The 17,711-nt window shown below is 54.8% G+C and overlaps 2 protein-coding genes across 3 annotated transcripts in view; one reads left to right on the top strand and one right to left on the bottom strand.

Annotated features, from left to right (window-relative positions):
* The window catches only part of ACSS2 (acyl-CoA synthetase short chain family member 2), a 34,124-nt gene extending 30,491 nt beyond the window's left edge, over positions 1 to 3,633 (top strand). For both annotated transcript variants that reach the window (XM_075108467.1, XM_075108466.1), the window contains 2 exons: positions 1,539 to 1,613; positions 1,822 to 3,633. In XM_075108467.1, coding sequence (XP_074964568.1) covers positions 1,539 to 1,613; positions 1,822 to 1,949 — 203 coding nt within the window. In that variant the 3' untranslated portion in view covers positions 1,950 to 3,633. The remainder of the gene's footprint in view (positions 1 to 1,538; positions 1,614 to 1,821) is intronic.
* Positions 3,634 to 4,524: 891 nt separating this feature from the next.
* On the bottom strand, positions 4,525 to 15,851 carry GSS (glutathione synthetase). Its single transcript, XM_075108524.1, has 12 exons — positions 15,636 to 15,851; positions 14,281 to 14,426; positions 12,741 to 12,816; positions 12,059 to 12,198; positions 11,788 to 11,904; positions 11,248 to 11,328; positions 9,972 to 10,049; positions 8,560 to 8,626; positions 7,755 to 7,949; positions 7,480 to 7,561; positions 6,984 to 7,173; positions 4,525 to 6,218 (listed from the first exon to the last, which is right to left on the bottom strand). The coding sequence occupies exons 1-12, from the start codon at positions 15,762 to 15,764 to the stop codon at positions 6,095 to 6,097; spliced, it is 1,425 nt and encodes a 474-aa protein (XP_074964625.1). The 5' UTR covers positions 15,765 to 15,851; the 3' UTR covers positions 4,525 to 6,094.
* Positions 15,852 to 17,711: the final 1,860 nt, after the last annotated feature.

Genomic DNA, 17,711 nt, shown 5'->3' with positions numbered 1-17,711 from the left:
TAGGAATGGCCATGTATTTGGGAGGTTACATGGCAGGGAGAGGGAGAACAGTGCTGGGCAGGTGATGGAGGGGTTAAGGGTTTGGGTGCTTGAACAAGGGTGTGGGTAGTCTGGGGAATGCAGCATGGACAACTGTGACAAGGTGCCCCCTTTGATTAGAGAGCATGCTGGCAAAGACTAAAATTAGTTCTCCTGGCCTTTGACTGTTCATGTGATGCTGTCTCTGCCTCTTGGGAGTTGGCAGCCACATGAAGGACTGGGTACCTGGCAGGCTTTCTCTTGCAGCAGGGCTCTCCTGTGTGGGCACAGCTCCCTTGGTGCTCCCTGGCAGATTTTGACTTGCTGTGAGGATTGTTCAGTTGCTTTGGGGTAGTGCTCTGGGTGGTTTTGCACTGGTCTCAAGAGAGGTCTCCCATTGCCTCAACAGACTGAAGCATTTAGTACATGAAATGGACCCTTGGCAGTTTCTTCTCTGTAGCAACCCAACAGTGAATCAGTCCTTGCTCTATCAAAATAGTGATAGGGATTGGCATAGCCATTATAGAGGTCTCTTGAAGTTGGAGAGAATGAAAATGATGCTGAGATCAATTGTATAAGGTTCAACAAGGCCAAGGGCCGGGTCCTGCCCTTGGGTCACACCAACCCCAGGCAACGCCCCAGGCCTGGGGCAGAGGGGCTGGGAAGTGCCCGGCGGAGAAGGCCCTGGGGGTGCTGGCTGACAGCCGGCTGGGCATGAGCCAGCAGTGCCCAGGTGGCCAAGGAGGCCACCAGCCCCCGGGCTTGTGTCAGCCCTGGTGCGGCCAGCAGGAGCCGGGCAGGGATGGGGCCCCTGTGCTCGGCACTGGGGAGGCCCCACCTCGAATGCTGGGCTCAGGTTTGGGCCCCTCGGGACAAGAAGGGCCTTGAGGGGCCGGAGCGTGTCCAGAGAAGGGCAGCGGGGCTGGGGCAGGGTCTGGAGCACAAGTGTGCTGGGGGGTGGCTGAGGGAGCTGGGGGGGGGTTTAGCCTGGAGAAGGGGAGGCTGAGGGGAGCCCTTCTCGCTCTCTGCAACAACTTCAAAGGAGGTTGTAGCGAGGTGGGGGTTGGTCTCTCCTCCCAGGTCACTAGCAACAGAACGAGAGGAAAGGCCTCAAGCTGCATCAGGGGAGGTTTAGATTGGATATTAGGAAAAAATTCTTTACTGCAAGAGTGGTCAGGCATTGGAATAGGCTGCCCAGAGGGGTGGGGGGGGTCACCATCCCTGGAGGTGTTTAAAAAACGTATAGACATGGCACTTCAGAGCATGGTTTAGGAAGCATGGTGGTGTTGTGTTGGCGATTGGACTTGATGATCTTAGACGCCTTTCCAACCTTAATTCTATGTATGATTCTATGAAAGGATGAGTGCTCTTGCCTCTGGGAAGATGTGCTTATAGCCCTGTTGGCATTGCAGGTCTTGCTGCCCCCTCCCACAGCCCAGAGGCTCGGGTGCAGCAGCCCTAGCACTGCCCTACAGTACCTACAATGAAAATCTCTCTGGGTTTTTTTTTTTCCTTTCCAGTCAGAGAAAAAATCGGACCGATAGCAACACCCGATTACATCCAGAATGCCCCAAGCCTGCCCAAAACCCGCTCAGGTAAGGGGCACAGTGGCAGTGCTGGGGAGGATGGAGTAGTTCCTGCCACTGGAAGGAAATAGGCCCTAAACTGCTTGTCCAGGGCCACTCAAATTCAGGGGGGAGCAACCTCAGGGCAAGCAGGATGCTGCAGGTCTGGGCAGTCCCCACTCCTGTGAAGGGTGCCGAAGAGATCCTGACTCCTGCTTTTCTTTGGCTGTCATTACAGGAAAGATTACCAGACGGATATTAAGGAAGATTGCCAAAAATGAGCAAGATCTGGGGGACATCTCTACTTTGGCAAACCCAGGCATCATAAAACATCTTTTCAACAGCAGATGTGACACAAAAGAGTAGCAGCATGACCTGTCCCTGCTGAGCAGAACTGTAGCAGCAGCAGTGTCCTCATGAGCAGGTCCCTTGAATAACCACTGTCTGCCCAGGGAAGGAAACCTTCACCTGTTGAATTGAATGTACTAACGTTATGAATGAGGGAAAGGCTGGCTCTGGAGAGGCTGTGTCTCACTAGCGTGGCCATGCCTTGGAGGAGCACGTGCATCGTGTTCCAGATGGGTATCGTACATCTGAGGTTCAGCCTCGTGCACAGAGGGACTTGCCCTCCTCACTCCTCAGCACCTCGTTCTTGATTTTTAATTTTTAATTTTTAATTTTATTGGGGGGGGGATGTAATTGAGGAGCTCTGGCACCTTGCGCATGGTGGGAAGGAACTTTGGGGGTTGGAAGGGAAGTGGTGCTGGAGTTACTCAAGGCAGGCAGGCAAGGGAGGTGCATCTGCCACTGCCCACATGCCAGCTAAGCTTCCTTTTCTACTCGGAATGCCACAGCTACGGAACATAAAAATGCTTTCATGTCATAACTGTATAGCTGAGTCTTGCATCCACCATCCAAGCCTGTTTCTAGCAGAGGTCCCCCAGCCTGAAAGGGAGTGGGGCCAGGCTCAAGGGAGCTCTGTGCTCTAAACAGGTTTTTTAGAGCAGTTTGGTACCAAGATCTGCTGCTTCCAAACTGCGTGGCATCAGCTGGTCTGCTTTCCCAATCCAGGGTTCTTCACTGGCTGCGGACACGATAGGGAGCACATATGATCTAGAAGGAAAAGTGCTGGTCTGACGTGCTCCACAGAGCACCACTTCCTCCTGCTCTGCTGCCACCAGGTCTCACTGAACTCGGAGGCTGTGCAGCTGGATGCTCTTTTTGCATCCTGGCATCGGAGCAGGTGCTGTTGATACCAAAGGATGGAGGGGGAACAGAGGCATGCAGAGGCACTTTTCTCATTGTGGGCAAACCAGGTGCTGGATTATAGTGCACCACAACCATTGCTACAGTGAAGAAAGCAATGCAGGCTGGGCTGTGTTAGTCCTAGATGTTTTCTCATCAGGAAAAAAATGGTGGAAGCTGTCTGAAGTTAGCTTTTGCTTGCATCTGACATGGCTTTATGATGATAAGAGGGGAAAAAACCCAAAACCTCTAGCCCAAGAGCCTGAACATCACAAGGTACTGCCAAAGCCATTCTTCACATGAATTACATTTAACCTCCAGCCCTGGGTTGAGCTGGGAGACATACCTTCTTTGTAATGTCTGTATGAAAATTGCATGTGAACTGTTTAATTTTGCATTTAAACCAAAGGAGAAATGGGCTTTAAAAGTTGCTGCAACAGCTGTTTTGGTGAGTGCCAATGTGCAGGCTTTACCTGTGAGCTGGGCTGGAAAGGACGAGGCAACTGCTTCTGGGGCTGGTTGCTGTGGGGAGGGGTTGCGGATACTCTGGTGGGCTGTTGGCCAAGTCCCATGTCTCACTTCTTACCCGCTGCTCTCACTGGCACAGCACTTGTCTGTCACCTGTAACCCCACTGTGTGCCACTGTCCCATGTGCCCCCGTGGCTCCGTACCACTGGATTGTGCCACCTCGTTGGCAAGGATTCCTACGTCATCCCTCCGCCTCTGTTACTTCATCTGCTATGTAGTTTTGGCTGGAAACAGCCAGAATGTTATGCAAAATGGAATAAAGTTCAAGGAAATAAAATGGAAACAGGCTTAGTGTGTGTAGGGGCTGTAGGTGCTTGTCTGTTGCTGAGCCTGGGGTAGATGGGGGTGCTCAGATACTGCTGCTGGATGGGCCGTGCCATAAGCGGGGTAGGCTTTTGGGGATGGCAAGGGAAAGGTTACTGCCAGTGTGATGATTTATTTTGTGGACTGGGATTTTCAGGCTGTGATTTCTCAATCTGTGCTGCTGCTCTGCACTGGGGCAAGGGCAGAAGCGCTGGCTCCACGGTCAGAGCTCGTGCCTCAGTTTCTCCCTGGTCTCCAGCCAATGTTGTTCCACTAAGGCTCACAGAAAGCACAAGATGGCAAGACGTATATCTGTCAACAGCCATCCGATGCGGACCCATGCCAGGGAGACAGACAAGCCCCCGCTGCGAGCAGCCAAGGAATCGTGCGGATGTTGATCACTGCCTTGCTGCCACACCAGGCTGGGTCCTCACCCAGGCACAGCGATGGAGACCAGCCTCTGCCTCCACACTGTGGTCCCCAGTGCCACCTTTGGCTGAGGCTTCACCAACTCAGGGGCCCTGCCACAGCGCTCTCCTCCTCACACCTGCATCGGACCCTGGGCCCTTTCCAGGCTGAGTGCTTCCTCCTGGAGCCCGTCTCACCGGGCCTCCCTCACACCAGCAGCTCTCCATTCACTGGTTGTGCTGGGCCAGCGCTGCAGAGCCAAGTAAGGACCCATCTCCCAGGTGGTGCTGTGCAGCCTTACAGTGACCAGGGCAGAAACCAGTGGGCTGGCTTTAGCTGGCTCCGGTCTGAAGGTACACAGAGGTGTGCAGCTGCCTAGAAGCTGTGCCTGGCCAGGGAGGAGGCAAATGCTGCCCCTTTGCATCTAATGTCAGACAAAATTGATGCAAGAACGGTATTCAGATTGCACGTGCTTTTTAATCTCTGGCTGAGGGTAATCGACACCCCCAACAGAACAACCACCCAGGATCAGTCACACTTGCAGAGCTGGACTCCTTCCAGGGTGAAAGACTGATGATCGAAGCACACAGCAGCAATGCACGCAGCAGGGTGCAAGTCTGTCAACCAGCACATTCATTCTCCAGAAACAGTGGCTTTACACTGCCTTGCTCTGGTGTCAGTAAAAGGCTAGAGCTGAGGCTGCCTGGGTGCCACAAAGGTCCATCTTCTATATTTGAACTGCTCAGCGGAAAAGGGGCTGGAGAAGAGGCAAAAGCCCATGGGATAGAGAGCCCAAGTGCTTCTGTCCCCCCTCTGCTGCTCTGTTCCACTGATTCATGGAATGTGGAGGGAGACATGTCTCATCATCCACTGCTGCTGGTCCCAAAGTAAGGCGCTTGGAAGCAGGGGCTGCACTTGCTCAGCCTCTCCTGCAACTCCATCACTTCCCTGCCACAAAGCTCCCAGGTTCAGCCCACCCCCACATCCCAGCCAGACCAGTGTAAAGCCTGGGGCTCCCTGACACGGCTCTTCAGCTGTACGCGCTGTGGCAGAACAGGGCGGAAAGGCTCAGCACGTGGCTTGCAGTAGGATGCACTGGCACACGCCCTTGGGGATTCAGGTTTATCAGCACAGTGACTGCGACACAAGGCTCCAATTCAGTGCTGTGCTGGGATGTGCCACCATCATTGAGGGATTCTTGTGCTCCATGGGGAGCTGTTGGACAAGGCTGCAGGAGGCAACCAGAACGGATGCAACCTTCCCATGGGGGCTCATGGGACCACACCCCACAGGACAGGAGCATCACAGCCTGCCACATGGATTCTGCACTGCTGCCAGCTTGGTGTAGCACAGAGGCACTATCTGGGATAAGCACCTGGTCCAGCAATAATTACACCAGGGCAGCTGTCCCTTGTGCAGGGACACTGAGGATCCTCAGTGGGAGGCACAGGGAGAAGTAGCAATCAGGAAAGCAGCAGCACCTGAAGGAGAGCTGGAGGGGCCATGGGCATGTGGAGCTGGGCTCCCCTTTAACCTGGAAAGCACCGAGGGCCACAAATCCCACAGCTGAAGGCTGTTACTTGCGTATCCATCTTTCTCCTCCCATTCTATAGGCTTTGGGTTTGCATGGCACCAGAAATAATGCAGCATCAAGGAGCAGGAGACTGGGAACAGCGTGAGTGCTTGTTGTGGCACATTTACCCTTCAGCTCTGCCGCACGTACCCCTGCCCGTAGGCTAGACCCCAAGGGAACAGCCAGAGCAATGCAGTCCTGGGAGGTCACAGCTGGGACACATGCACAGGGCAGGGCCCCCCAGGCACACAGAGCAAGGGAGGCCCTTCGTCCTGCAGGAGGAATTGCAGAGGAGAAGCTGGGGCTGGCAAGCAGGACGTTTGAGCAGTTTTATCCACACAGCCCCATCTCCCCTCCCCCAATACATCAGACCTTGGTAAGCGCACCCTAAGGAGAAAATCGCTGTGGCAGATCAGCTCTTCAGGCAGCAGAGTGAGGTGGGTGGGACAGGACATCACACCAAGTACGGTGTGTCCAGCACAGCCACCCCAGCCGCTACCCCACCATCCGCATGCTCGATGGCCTTCGTCCGCAGGAGGTGGCCAGCAGCTGTGTTCATCACCATCTCCTTGCCCTGTCTGCAAAGAAAAGGTCAACTGAGCACCTGCAGAGCAGAAAGCTTACGGCATTTCACCTTGGGCAACTTGATTCATATTCTCTGGCACAGCGCAGGGCAGGTAACAGTCACGTAAAAGCCCCAGGGCTACCGCAGAGGTCTCTGCAGACAACAGAGCTGCGCCTGTGTTGTGCCTGCCAGCAACAGTGTCCTTTCTCAGCTGGGCTGTTTTGGTCTGATTGCTCTGCACACAGGCAGTGTCAGGTTCTGAATGCTGCCAGAGTACATTTGTTTCTAAAATTATACAAGAAGGACTTTTAATTTATAAGCTATGGAAACATTTCTACAAGCCTATGAGGGTTTTAAACAAAAGCAGCAGCTATTTAGGGTTGAACACGACCGCGTTAAGCCTTCAGATGTTTCTGAGATCACTAGGGCTACAGAAAAAGCATGTGGCTGCATCCAGAACCCGAGAAGTGCTCCCAGAAATCAGGGATGAGACGCACCAGTTCCAAGTGGCCATTACACCAGCAACCACCAGCACCAGCTCTGCAGTTTTTCAACAGCTCATTTGGCAGCAGGTACAGGGCAGCAGTTCAGCGTCCTAACACAGTGCTCAGAGAGCTGCTGACAGGGGCAGAGACCAGTCACGTCTGTCCCCTGTACCTCCACCTCCCCAGAGACATCTGCCCTGCTGCTGTGCTCAGACAGCACAGATGGTAGACGCTCCCAACCCAAGTGCCAGCTGGAGCGGGTAACCACCTTGTAACACAAGCACGTTTCTCACCTGACATAGACACCAAAAATACCAAGCTCTGAGATGCACTGGGACACGTGCAGGGGACTGTGAGCCCTCAGCAAATAATTCATTGCTGGCTGTGGTTTGATTTTATCCATCAAGATGTAGGAGGTTCTCTCAGGGCTGTCTTTGATCTTCTCCAGAACCTGCCTGAGCTCTTCACCATAGAGGTTGTTCCCTGACAATAAAACCAGCAAGTCAAGCACAGCACAGCAGAAGCTGCTGGCCCCAGCAGCCCAAACAAACCCAGCCTTTGCCTCCCCACGTGCTGCCTCAGCTCCCCACACCCCAGCTCTGGGGCTCCCCCAGGAGCAGCACAACCTTACTGCCATGACTAGTCCCCATGGCTACAAGTAGCTACAAGCCAACCCACGCCCCCTTCTATCCCTCAGCAGAGGACCAAGAAACATCACAGAGCCACCGCCTCTCCTGGCTACGGCATGAACTGCAATGAAAACCCGCAACGACCCACTCCAGCTCATACCTCCACCTTCTCGCTGCGGCTTCAGCACAAACCGGTCAGGGTCAGCAATGGCCATAGCCACTATCTTGTCACCCTCTTTGCCCTGGCAGGAAAGGATGGCAACAGCAAAGCATCAGGGAGGAGCAGGGATGCCTCGACAGACCCCTCTGGGCAGGACCAACAGGATCCCCCAGGGACCACAACAAAGCCCTCTCATCTTCTTAACCAAAGCAAAACATCATGCAGGCCAAACACACGTTTGCGTGTTCATGCCTGCTCCAGCCCCGCTCACTCACCATGTCCAGGGAATAAAGTCCAGCAAATGTCGCTCTTATTCGAGCGACAGCCTCGGTGTGGCCAGACAGTAATCTCTCCAGTGTCCCTGGCCGGCTCAGCTCCTGCTGGACCTTCTTGGTGCCCGCAAGTTGGGTAGCAATGTCAGGGCACTTCACTGCCCTCGATCTCTCCAGTAACAACCGTGCCTCCCAGTTCTGAGACAGAAAGGGAAAAGCTATCCCATCAGCAAAAAACCAAAAGGTCTTCTCCACTCTTTTCTGTTATTTGACATGATTTGTCTCCTCCCTCCTGCCTGGCAGGGATGGGAATAGCACCCTGGATACAAGCAGACATGTGTACATGGAAACAGCTCAGCTGGGTTAGTCCACTGCCTTTGCCTGCATCCCCTTCCCAGCTTGTCCAGTGCTGCCACCTCCAGGCAACAGCAAGATCCAGTCTGTTTCATTACCCCCTGCAGCCTAATATTCCTAGTAGAGGACAGAGTGCAATCTGCAGATCAAGTCTAAACTCTTTAAGCAGGTGCTAATAGCTGTGTTAACTCATATTGTACAGAAGCAATTCAGTGCTGCACTAGGAGGTCACCACGTGAGTGGTTATTGGAGAAAGCCACACATTTTCTTCCCGTGTGAGTGCCAGGGACACCCACATGCACCGTGGAGTCACAGTTTCCCAATGCCATCAGCCACACTGGACGGGACTAACCCCACCCCAGACAGGACAGATGCCCCCAGGGATCACGGGGTGTTTCCACCTTGCTGGGCAAGGCCACAGCGTGGGCAGCTTCTTGGAGCAGAATGTACTGACCTGCTGGTCGTAGTTCTTTGGCATGTAGCCCTCTCTGTAGTACACCACTGCTACCTCCTGGCCGTCCCTGGAACAGAAACCAGAAGCATTCACAGGACCGGACCAGGGCCTGCCCACCTCTGCCCAAATCCCCCAGCACCAAGGGGGCTGCAATGGGGACAGGCAGGCAACTCATTACAGCATTTGCCCCTTCCCCTTGGCCTCCTGGGCTGTTCTGCTCCTGGCTGGCACTGCCAGAGAAAGGAGAGGACTGCAAGCCCTGGCTCCTCTCCGCTGAGCCCCAGCTGGTTTGCCCTGTCCTGAGACACAGGGAGCTGATACCTGGCCTCTCCCCTGACTAACCAAACTCTCAATAATTCAGGCACCCAGCCCAGCAGGGAGGTAAGAAACTAATTTTTTAATAGGTTTTGCCACCAGGAGCCAGGCCTCGGAGATTCTAGATGCTAGGAGGGGACAAGTTCCTTCTCCAGTGGCAATTCAAGGCAGGATATCAATTCAACAACCTGCTCAGGCACCAAAACATCCTGCCGGGGCAGGGCCACATCAGCATACCTGTAGCACCACACACGCAAGCTCTGGCCGCACAACTGTGCATGTGGTCAGGGAAAGCAGCACAGAAACTGCTGGCAGCCAGGCAGTGTAATTGTAAAGGCATTCTTCAGTAAGGGGAGCGGATGCTCTGGAGGAAGTACAGTGGATACACTTTTGCCTTAGCTGTCTGGCGATGACAAATGTAGTCATTAATTATACACAGCAGAGGCGCCAAAGGTCAAACCATGGAAAAACTAGCCTAACTACAGAAAAAAAAAACATTGGCGTGAAACTATATCTTCCTTTAGGCTTGTACAGCTCCAAGCACATTACCCTGGAAGTAGGACAAACGTCACAGTTGGGACCAACTGCCAGCACTTGGAGCCTGTGACCCGCATGTCCTGACCTCCACAGGGAGCAGCCAAGATGCTGAGTGCATTCAAAACCAACAGATACCATAAGGACATGTAATCTTCCTCCTCTGGCACTAACAACCCAGGCCAACTCCCAGTGGCAGAGCATCATGTGAACAGGAAATCTCTGTGGAAGCCTCTGAAGTAGCCAGGACTTTTCATAGCAGATGTATGTAGAGGAAATAAAGATCCCACAGAGCTCCGAAGGCTGTGACTTGAAGGAGGGAAATTATGTTCCCAGCTGTAAGGGACTGATGTGTGTACGCCAAATCTCACCGCTGTGAAAACAAAATAATTTCATCTCTAAGGGGAAGCAGCAGCAACAGCCTAGAGCACAAAAGAGAACTGCTTTTTCAGAAAGTCGCTATTTACGCTCAAACCATACCACCAGCTTTGGTTGAAAATTCCCTTTTACAGCCCTGTGTGCCCAACACACAGCCAGGAACGCGCACCTTGGCTCATACTCACATATACAGCCTTCTGGCATCATCCAGAGACCCCTTTTCAAACACGTCTCTGAACCGTTTCCTGATGACCCGAATATTCCTGTTAAGAGAGGAGTGGGACAGTCACCAGGCTGGGCGTAGTTACTTGAGCTAGAAATCACAGGGGGAACCGGTGGCTCCAGCAAGGAGATCTGTAGGCTCCTTCATGAATAACCTCAGGCTTTGTACTATGGAACCAGAGGAATCCTACAGGCTAAAGCAGTCCCTGTTTTTAGCACCTGTCCCATGTTTCCAGTCCAAATACTGCAGGAATCAGAACACATGCCAAAGCACACTGGATTTCTCCATACTCACCTTTCACCTCCAGAACTGTTTCTAAGAAGTCAGTATTTTGGATTTTTTTTTCTCCCTGCACAACAGATTCACTCACTGTTGGCTTCAAAGCCAAGAGCTGCATAGAGAAGTGACTTCCTGCATTATAGTCTTTCCTCCACACAGCGGCAGTGTGGACTTGATGCTCTGGAGACATGGCACGACAGGCTGCCCACGGCTCCAGCACCGGCTCAGGGCTAGACCTTATCAAAACACCTCTGTCTCCCAAGTCCTCCACTGCTGCCTTGCTTACTTTGCCTGGATCTTTCATAATGGGTTTGAAGCTTCGTTAATTAAGCTTTTATGAAATACCCTGTGCCCAATCCCAAGGCAGAGAGCAAGCAGGGCCCTCATTAACACCGCTCTGCTCCTCATTGTCTCGTCTAAGAACTTGGCCCACAGCAAAGCTACCACTGGTGCAGCTCTGAGGACTACATAGGCACAAAATCAGTGAGAAATCAGCCCTAGAGACCAGAGGCTTTGGCAGCTGCTGGTATTTCCAGTGAAGAGCTGGTGAGAGGCTTTGGGAGGCTGGTGAGAAGGCGAAGGTGGGTGCTGAGGCTAGACAGGAGGCCGCCAAAGGAATGCTGAAGAGAGCTGCATATACACCAGAGAGAAGTGCAAGATAAAGGCTGCCCTGTTACATACCAAGACATGCCCTCTCACAGTCCCAGAAACTATAAAGTTTTTTACTTTATCCTTGAGTAGATGACAGAGCAAAAAGCAAATGGATTCTGCACACCTCCATCTTTCCCTGGCCTGCTCCTACACTCCTGCCACCACGCCACGCCTGCTGGAGAGCCTGGAGATGCCCCACAAGCTGCCTTGAAGGAAACACCATTGTCTGGCAGCAGTTCACCCTGCTTCCCTTTTCTAAAACTGTACCGTCTCCTTCCTTTCCCACCCCAGGAAAATTCAACCTTTACCTGTCCCAGAGCTCATTTTCTACACATCGCTGATCAAAAATGTTCCTCTGGACTTCCTCCACCAGAAACATCACCACAGCACTGGAAGAGATACCAAGGACATCATTAAACCCAGAAACACTCCACAGGCACCATGGATCACCAACTTTTGATCTCTGTGATTCAGGCTTCCTGCACTACTCCTGCTCCTTTTCTCCAGTGTTTTTAAGGGTTGGGATGCAAACGGAGAGCAGTACTGATCCTGCGTAATTACCAAACCGGTGCAGGGCATAAGCACAAGGGCAGGAGGAAAAGCAAGCTGTGTGCAGGGTGTTGAACCACACAACTCCTCCGCGGTCCCCCTGCACCTCTCCGCCTTCGCGACACAGCAGCCTTGCGCACTAAGACAACCACACTGCTCTTCCCACGGTGCTACAGGCTTTCTGAGAGCAGCTTGTCTAGCACACAGGTATCCTTCAGAAAGCTCAATTTCAAAACGAAACATGTGCATCCCCAGGGGAGACAAGATAACCCAGCTTCCAGCACCTCCTCTCTCTTTACCTTTGAGAACCGTAGAGCTCCCAGGCTTTCACAATACCCAAGGCAAGCCCTTTCGACGGGCTGTTGGGCAGCAGACGTGATGCCTCTTTAGACTTTCCCAGCACTTTCAACACCCGCCTGTGGAACAAAAAGAAGCTATAAATGCCATGACAGCCTCCAGCCAGACTTAGGGAACAGGATTTTGGAGAACACGCAAAGACACGGAGTGCAGCAAGCCATGCGGTACAGCTGCTGCAGCGCCTGGCGGCACGGGCCAGAGATGCTCCCTTACCCGTGGACCACTGCAGTGCGGGAGGTGAGGCCTCCGAAGCTGGCAGCAATGGTGTTTATTTCTATCTGCTTCAGAGCCGGTGTCCCATCCACCCCACAGTCAAACATGTAATCAGAGCGGTTTATGCCTAAAAACACAGACTGAAACAGAGGGGAGGTGAAGTGGGTTCTCCTGCTGCCTTTAACTGCAAATCTCTTTGATGATCTCGCTTCAAAATCCTCTTGGGGCAGATCCAGTCACCTTCATTTTGATAAAAACCTCTGCAAGGTGCGCCTGTGGGTGCTTTGGGCCCGCAGCCCTCCTCAGTATTCCAGAGGAGTTAACAACGCTCACGAGAGTAAAGGAGCTTCTGCAGGGACAGCCTGTCTGGCACAGGTCCCGACATGGCACACATCCTTGCACTCTCCCGAGGCTCCCCAGGGACAAAGACAAACCATATTAAATCCTCTCAAGTCAAGGCCTGACTGCTTCCAGCAGCACAAACCAAAGGGCATGACTGTCAAATAGGGCAAGGTCCCGAGCTCACAGGCTGTAACCGAGACATCGTAGCATAGGGAGCCACCAGCCTGGCTACAGGACAGTTCAAAGCCCACAGCAGCAAGCTTGCAGACAGAGACCAGGCAATCCCACCGCAATGCAACAGGGCACAGCTGCTGACCGCCAGCGTCTCCCACCAAGGTACCTGAGCCAAGCCTTCGTCCAAAACTTGCATGTAGATTCTGAAGAGTCGAGCTGTGAAGTCATCTACCTTGATGGTGCTAGAGAGAAAGACAGGTCGGATCAGCCTCCTCACACTGCCACAGACGAACAAGAAAATTAATCCCTCTCCAGAAAAAAACCTTACCAGGGACATTCTCCAGCACAAACAGCAGGGCTGTGGCTAGACCAAGTCCTACAGCACTGTTAAGCATCTCACCACAAATGCACTCTTCATCAAGGGCCACAGTGCATAACCATAACGCACATCCAGTTTGCTCAGCACAGCCACTCTACAAAAAGCACCGCTGTGCGGAGGTGATTTTCATCTGCAGGGCAGAGAGACGGGACAAGCAAAAGCAAAGAAACACAGCAGAAATCTGCAGATACAGGAAAGAAATCAGAAGTCTCTCTGTGCCTGCACACACAGTTCATAGAAGCTTCACAAGCTTCAGCAAATTCCCCCTGTCCCGTTGGCCTCCAAATCCCACACACTGTGGTGCCAAGTGCTTCAGTGGCCCTGCTAGAGTAGGTCTGGCTTTTCTTCAGGGTCCCAAATCCCTGAGCTAATTGTGAGCAGTACCTCCAAGGGGCTGCCCAGAGACACCGCGCAGGAGGCGGCACAGGGCAGGCGCCTGATTTCACGCAAGCCCCAGGCGCTGCGTTCCTTAACCACAGGTGTAAACATGCCCCCACAAGCTCTGGTTGCAGCCAGCTCTGGAACTGGTGCAAGCATTAAACCAGCTCTGAGGGATCAGGCTTTAGCAAAACAAGAAGGATACTAGAAAACAGTCGTCTTTGCTCTGTCCTGGTGCCAGAGAGCCAGCAGCACCCGCACAGACAGGCAGCACAGAACGGTCAGCAGGAAAAGAAATGGGTTTTGTGGAAGAATCTGCCCTACAGATTATGGGGCCCACAGTCAGGGGTGGTTGCTCCAGCACAGGGCAACAGCCGCAGATAAATCCAGCAGAGTTCACAAGCCAGAGCTGACCAGTTGTCCAGCACCCAGAGCTTGCAGTCACCTTCCCAGCATGGCTGGGAAAGCAGGGGACACTGGGTGACGATCAGAGGTAGCTGTGGGGGAAGGAACAAACACCTTCTCTTCATAACTGCAGGCAGGCAGCAGAGCTGGGGGTTACCAGATAGCCACAGGCAGATGCAAAACAAGACCAAAAGAGGCTACTAAATCCAGGACTCAAAGAAGACTCCAGCAATTTGAATTTAACCCAGGGGCCAACAAGCTCACAAGAAAGAATTCACAAGCTTGAAACACTGGCAAAATTGAAGATCATTGGCCAGATGTCCTGTCTTCTGAGACCCAAGGAGACCTCAGAACAGAGAAACTTGATGGAAATTTATCTTAGGACAAAGAATGCAGCAAAGGAGACAAATTCTGCAGAGGACAGGAGTGCCCACCTCAGCTTCAGCGAAGGACATGAACAGGCAAAAGGTAGGAATGCCTGAAAGGTGATAGGTACTTTGCATTTAAAATATTTCATCAAAATGCAACATGCAAGAAGGGTTACCTGGCCAGAGTATGCTCCAGGAATTCTTTGTTTTGACTAATAGCATCCACCAGCAGGTTAAAGTCTTGCTGAACAGCATATGCTTGTTCAAACAGGGCACTTGGTACTGCCGATGGGAGCAGCGTGAAGGGAGCGTAATTCACCACCTGTAAACAAGGGCACAGCAGCAGCGCGGTCAGGTCAATACAGTTTAAGCGGGTCTAAAGAGGTGCTTCCTCTGATTGTCTGGAGGCTGACACCACCCCCAGCCCTCCGCAGTGCACCCTGGACAGACGTATGGCCTCAACCCTGCTGACACCAGACTTTTGAGGGCTTTGCTTTGTGAGCCATCTGTGGGGCACTGCAGAAGCAGGAGCAGCTGCTCCAGAGCTCAAGCTGGGCTGAGTGCTTCCCTCTCAAGGATGCTCTGTTTCCATCTTAACTGGAGAGCACCTTCTCCACCTTTTCAGTGAAAAGGCGAATTTGCCAGTCCTGGGTTTTGGCCATCGGAGTCGCTTCCTTTGATCCCTGCTGACTGAGTCCCAGGGGTGACTCTGGACCACTGGCTTACCCCAAAGCTCAGGCACAGGGCCACCCTCAAAGCCAAAACATTGCACCAGAGAGAAGTTCCCAATTCACCTTGATTTTTACACAAGACAAGGGACACTGGCGGTGTGTTTGGCCTCTCCTCCCAGGCTCTCTCTTCCTCTCACCCTTCAAGGTTCCCTCACAGCCCTGACCTGACCATGGGGTTGACATCAAGGAGCAGCCCCCGTGGTAATGTCCTTCGTACCTCTGCCAGCTCCCAGCGCAGCTGCCTGCTTGTCCCCAGGCTCCTCAGGGACCTGTCCCCGGCGGTGTCCCACCTCTCTTGCACAGGGGCACTTCTCCCTCCGAGACCCCTCACAGCACCCCCTCCAACAGGCCGGACGCCCATCAGCGCCCAGCTGCCAGAGGTAACCCCACGCACCCACCACCCCCGCCCCCTTGCCCCAGGTACGGGGCGAAGGCTGGCTTGTAGCTGGGAGCACGCCAAGACCAGAGGCCCCTCCGAGAGACGCTCCCCTGGTTCAAAGGGTGGAACGGGGTGGGGAGAGGCTGGGCGCGGGACGAGCCCCCACCGCCGCCACACGCAGGGCTCCTGGCAATTTCCCAAGCCGTTCCAGACCCACGCCTTCCCGTGGAAAAGGGAGGGCTGTCCCTCGGGGAGATGCACTTGCCAGCAGGGCGGGCGGGAGCTCGGCGGGCCGCGGCCGGGCGCTCGCTGCACACAGGGCAAGGCGCGCTGCCGAGCGCTGCCCCCGCGCTCCCCCCGCTTTGCTGACTCACACCCCGGCCGGACCCAGCGCACCCCGTGACCGCGCCCTGGCACTTACATCCGAGGCGTTGGGCTCCCCCTCCGTGCGCATCACGACGCCTTCCAGGAGCGCCGCGTCCACCGCCACCGCCGCCGCCGCCCGGACGGCCGCCGCGTCCCGCAGGAGGCCCTCCCAGGGCGCAGCCATGGCCGGCGCTGGAGGGGCGCAGCAGCAGTCACGGCCGGCCGCCGGAGCCTCGCCTCCCTCCCCAGGGGGCAGCCGTGGCGCCCCAGACCCTCCCTCCCTCCCGCCGGCCCCGGCCGAGCTCCGGCCCCCGCGGCGACCGCCGTGCCCAGGCGCGGGGCCGCCCCCACCTGCTCCCGGCCGCGCCGCTCCGCCCCGCCCACCGCCAGGCCATTGGACAGGGCTCCGCCTCCACCCCGCCTCCGTCGCGGATTGGCGGCGCAGCCGGCCTATCAACGCCGGGGGTGGGGCCTACACCGCCGCGTGCCGAGGCAGCTGACTGGGGGCGGGAGGCAGGAGCCGCGGGGGAGGTAGGAGCGCGCATGCGTGCCTGGAACAAGGGGGCGTGGTGCCCCGAGCGGGGCTGCGTCACGGGGAGGCGTGACGTCACGCCGTGACGTTATGCCGTGATGTCAGGAGGGCGGGAGCAGCGCTGGCAGGGACTCAGGGAGGGGGGCGATAGGGGTGCCCTCACCCGCAGTGGGGTGACTCATGCTAATGAAAACCATCCTCTGCCTCTGGGAGCGGTGCTGCGCAGTGCTAACCTGCGGCTGGAAGAATTCAGAGCCCCTACGAGTCATTATCGGCCATAACGGCATCATCCCCTGCAGAAGGGCCGCAACACCCGTGGCACCATGCAGGCTGCAGAAGCCCAGGGTGTGTCCCGTGAGTGGTGGGCTGACAGACCCCTGGGTAGGGCCCACCCCTCTGGAGCAGAGCAGGGCTTCCCCACCCCTCCGTTGGCATCGTAGGTGCCACATCCAGCGCGGGCACGGTGTGGCGCAGCTCAGGAACCGGCGCTGGGTTTGGTTGCTCCGGCTGGAAAGCTGGGGCTGCACACCATCCCTGCAGCTGCAAAGGGGAGGTGGGCACCATGCGCCTACGCCCACAGCCTGATCCAGAACAGATCCATTGCCAACACTTGACAGGATTGTGTCTTGTCTGTTCATCGGGGGACAAAAATGTTACCAATTTATTGGGGTAGATCTTGTGCTGAATAGAAATACCCTCCAGTGCTGAACATGTTTCCCTGTGGAGCTCCCAGCCTGCCATGGTGCCAGTGATCCTCCCAGCGGTGTGCGCCCAAGGCTCAGCGTCCTGGCAGCGGGAGGGTGGTGGGAGAAAGGCCCAGGGCCCAGTGACTCGACTGGTGTGATGCTGCTCTTGGGGAACAGCCTGGCAAAGGTACAAGCAGTGACAGCCATCTCCCACTGCCGGTGAGTCAATCGCAAATGCCTGTCAGCACCCAAAAGAGATGTATCTGAAAGCTGTTGTGTCTCCCGGATTCAGCCAACATCTGAAGACTTTCAATCATCGGGGGGTTTCTTGGCCAAGGTGTTCACCCCAGGAAAGGTTTTGTCCTCTGACGGCGAAAGCCCCCACCTCTCTGATCTGAGGGAGTGTCCTCCATCGGACAAACCCCACCCAGATGGAAAAATCAGTGGTTCACTGATTTTTCTGCTGCTGCTCAGTGCCGAGGGGGGACCCCAGTGAGCATCTTCTCTGTGAATACCCGTGTCAAGCCTCACATTGCGGAGTCACTCTAAGAAAACTGAACTGGAAGAAAGCTGCTGTGTTTCATAAAACTGAAGACATTTTCAGTCACAAGGCCTCAGGCGGTGAACTGGTGGATTCGAGTCTGTATTGTCCCTCGGAGGCAGCGTGCGGCAGGGCTGGCAGAATGCAGGCAGTGGAGCGTGGCAGTTTGCATGTCAGCTTGTTGGCACTTCCTCTTGCACTGGCGCTGCATTATCCGTCGCCTTCATGAGAGCTGAAATTGGCCTTTTGCTGAACCAATATTTGGACTCCATCATTCCGTAGCTCTGAATGCCGAGAGCCTGGGTGTAGCTGGGCATGCGGGGCTGCCACCACGGTCCCCTGGAGAGCTCCAGCCTCTGGAGGGGCCACCGC

The sequence above is a fragment of the Phalacrocorax aristotelis genome, chromosome 13 (genome assembly GCF_949628215.1).
Source record: "Phalacrocorax aristotelis chromosome 13, bGulAri2.1, whole genome shotgun sequence".
Lineage (NCBI taxonomy): Eukaryota > Metazoa > Chordata > Aves > Suliformes > Phalacrocoracidae > Phalacrocorax > Phalacrocorax aristotelis.
This window is presented reverse-complemented; position numbering and strand designations above follow the sequence as displayed.

Excerpts from the sequence above, each read along its gene's own strand:
- GSS (XM_075108524.1), bottom strand. The coding sequence starts at position 15,764 with ATGGCTGCGCCCTGGGAGGGCCTCCTGCGGGACGCGGCGGCCGTCCGG. Across the intron at positions 11,905-12,058 it reads CGCACTGCAGTGGTCCACGG|GCGGGTGTTGAAAGTGCTGG; the intron begins GTAAGGGAGCAT and ends TTTGTTCCACAG. Across the intron at positions 10,050-11,247 it reads GAAAATGAGCTCTGGGACAG|GAATATTCGGGTCATCAGGA; the intron begins GTAAAGGTTGAA and ends CTCTCTTAACAG.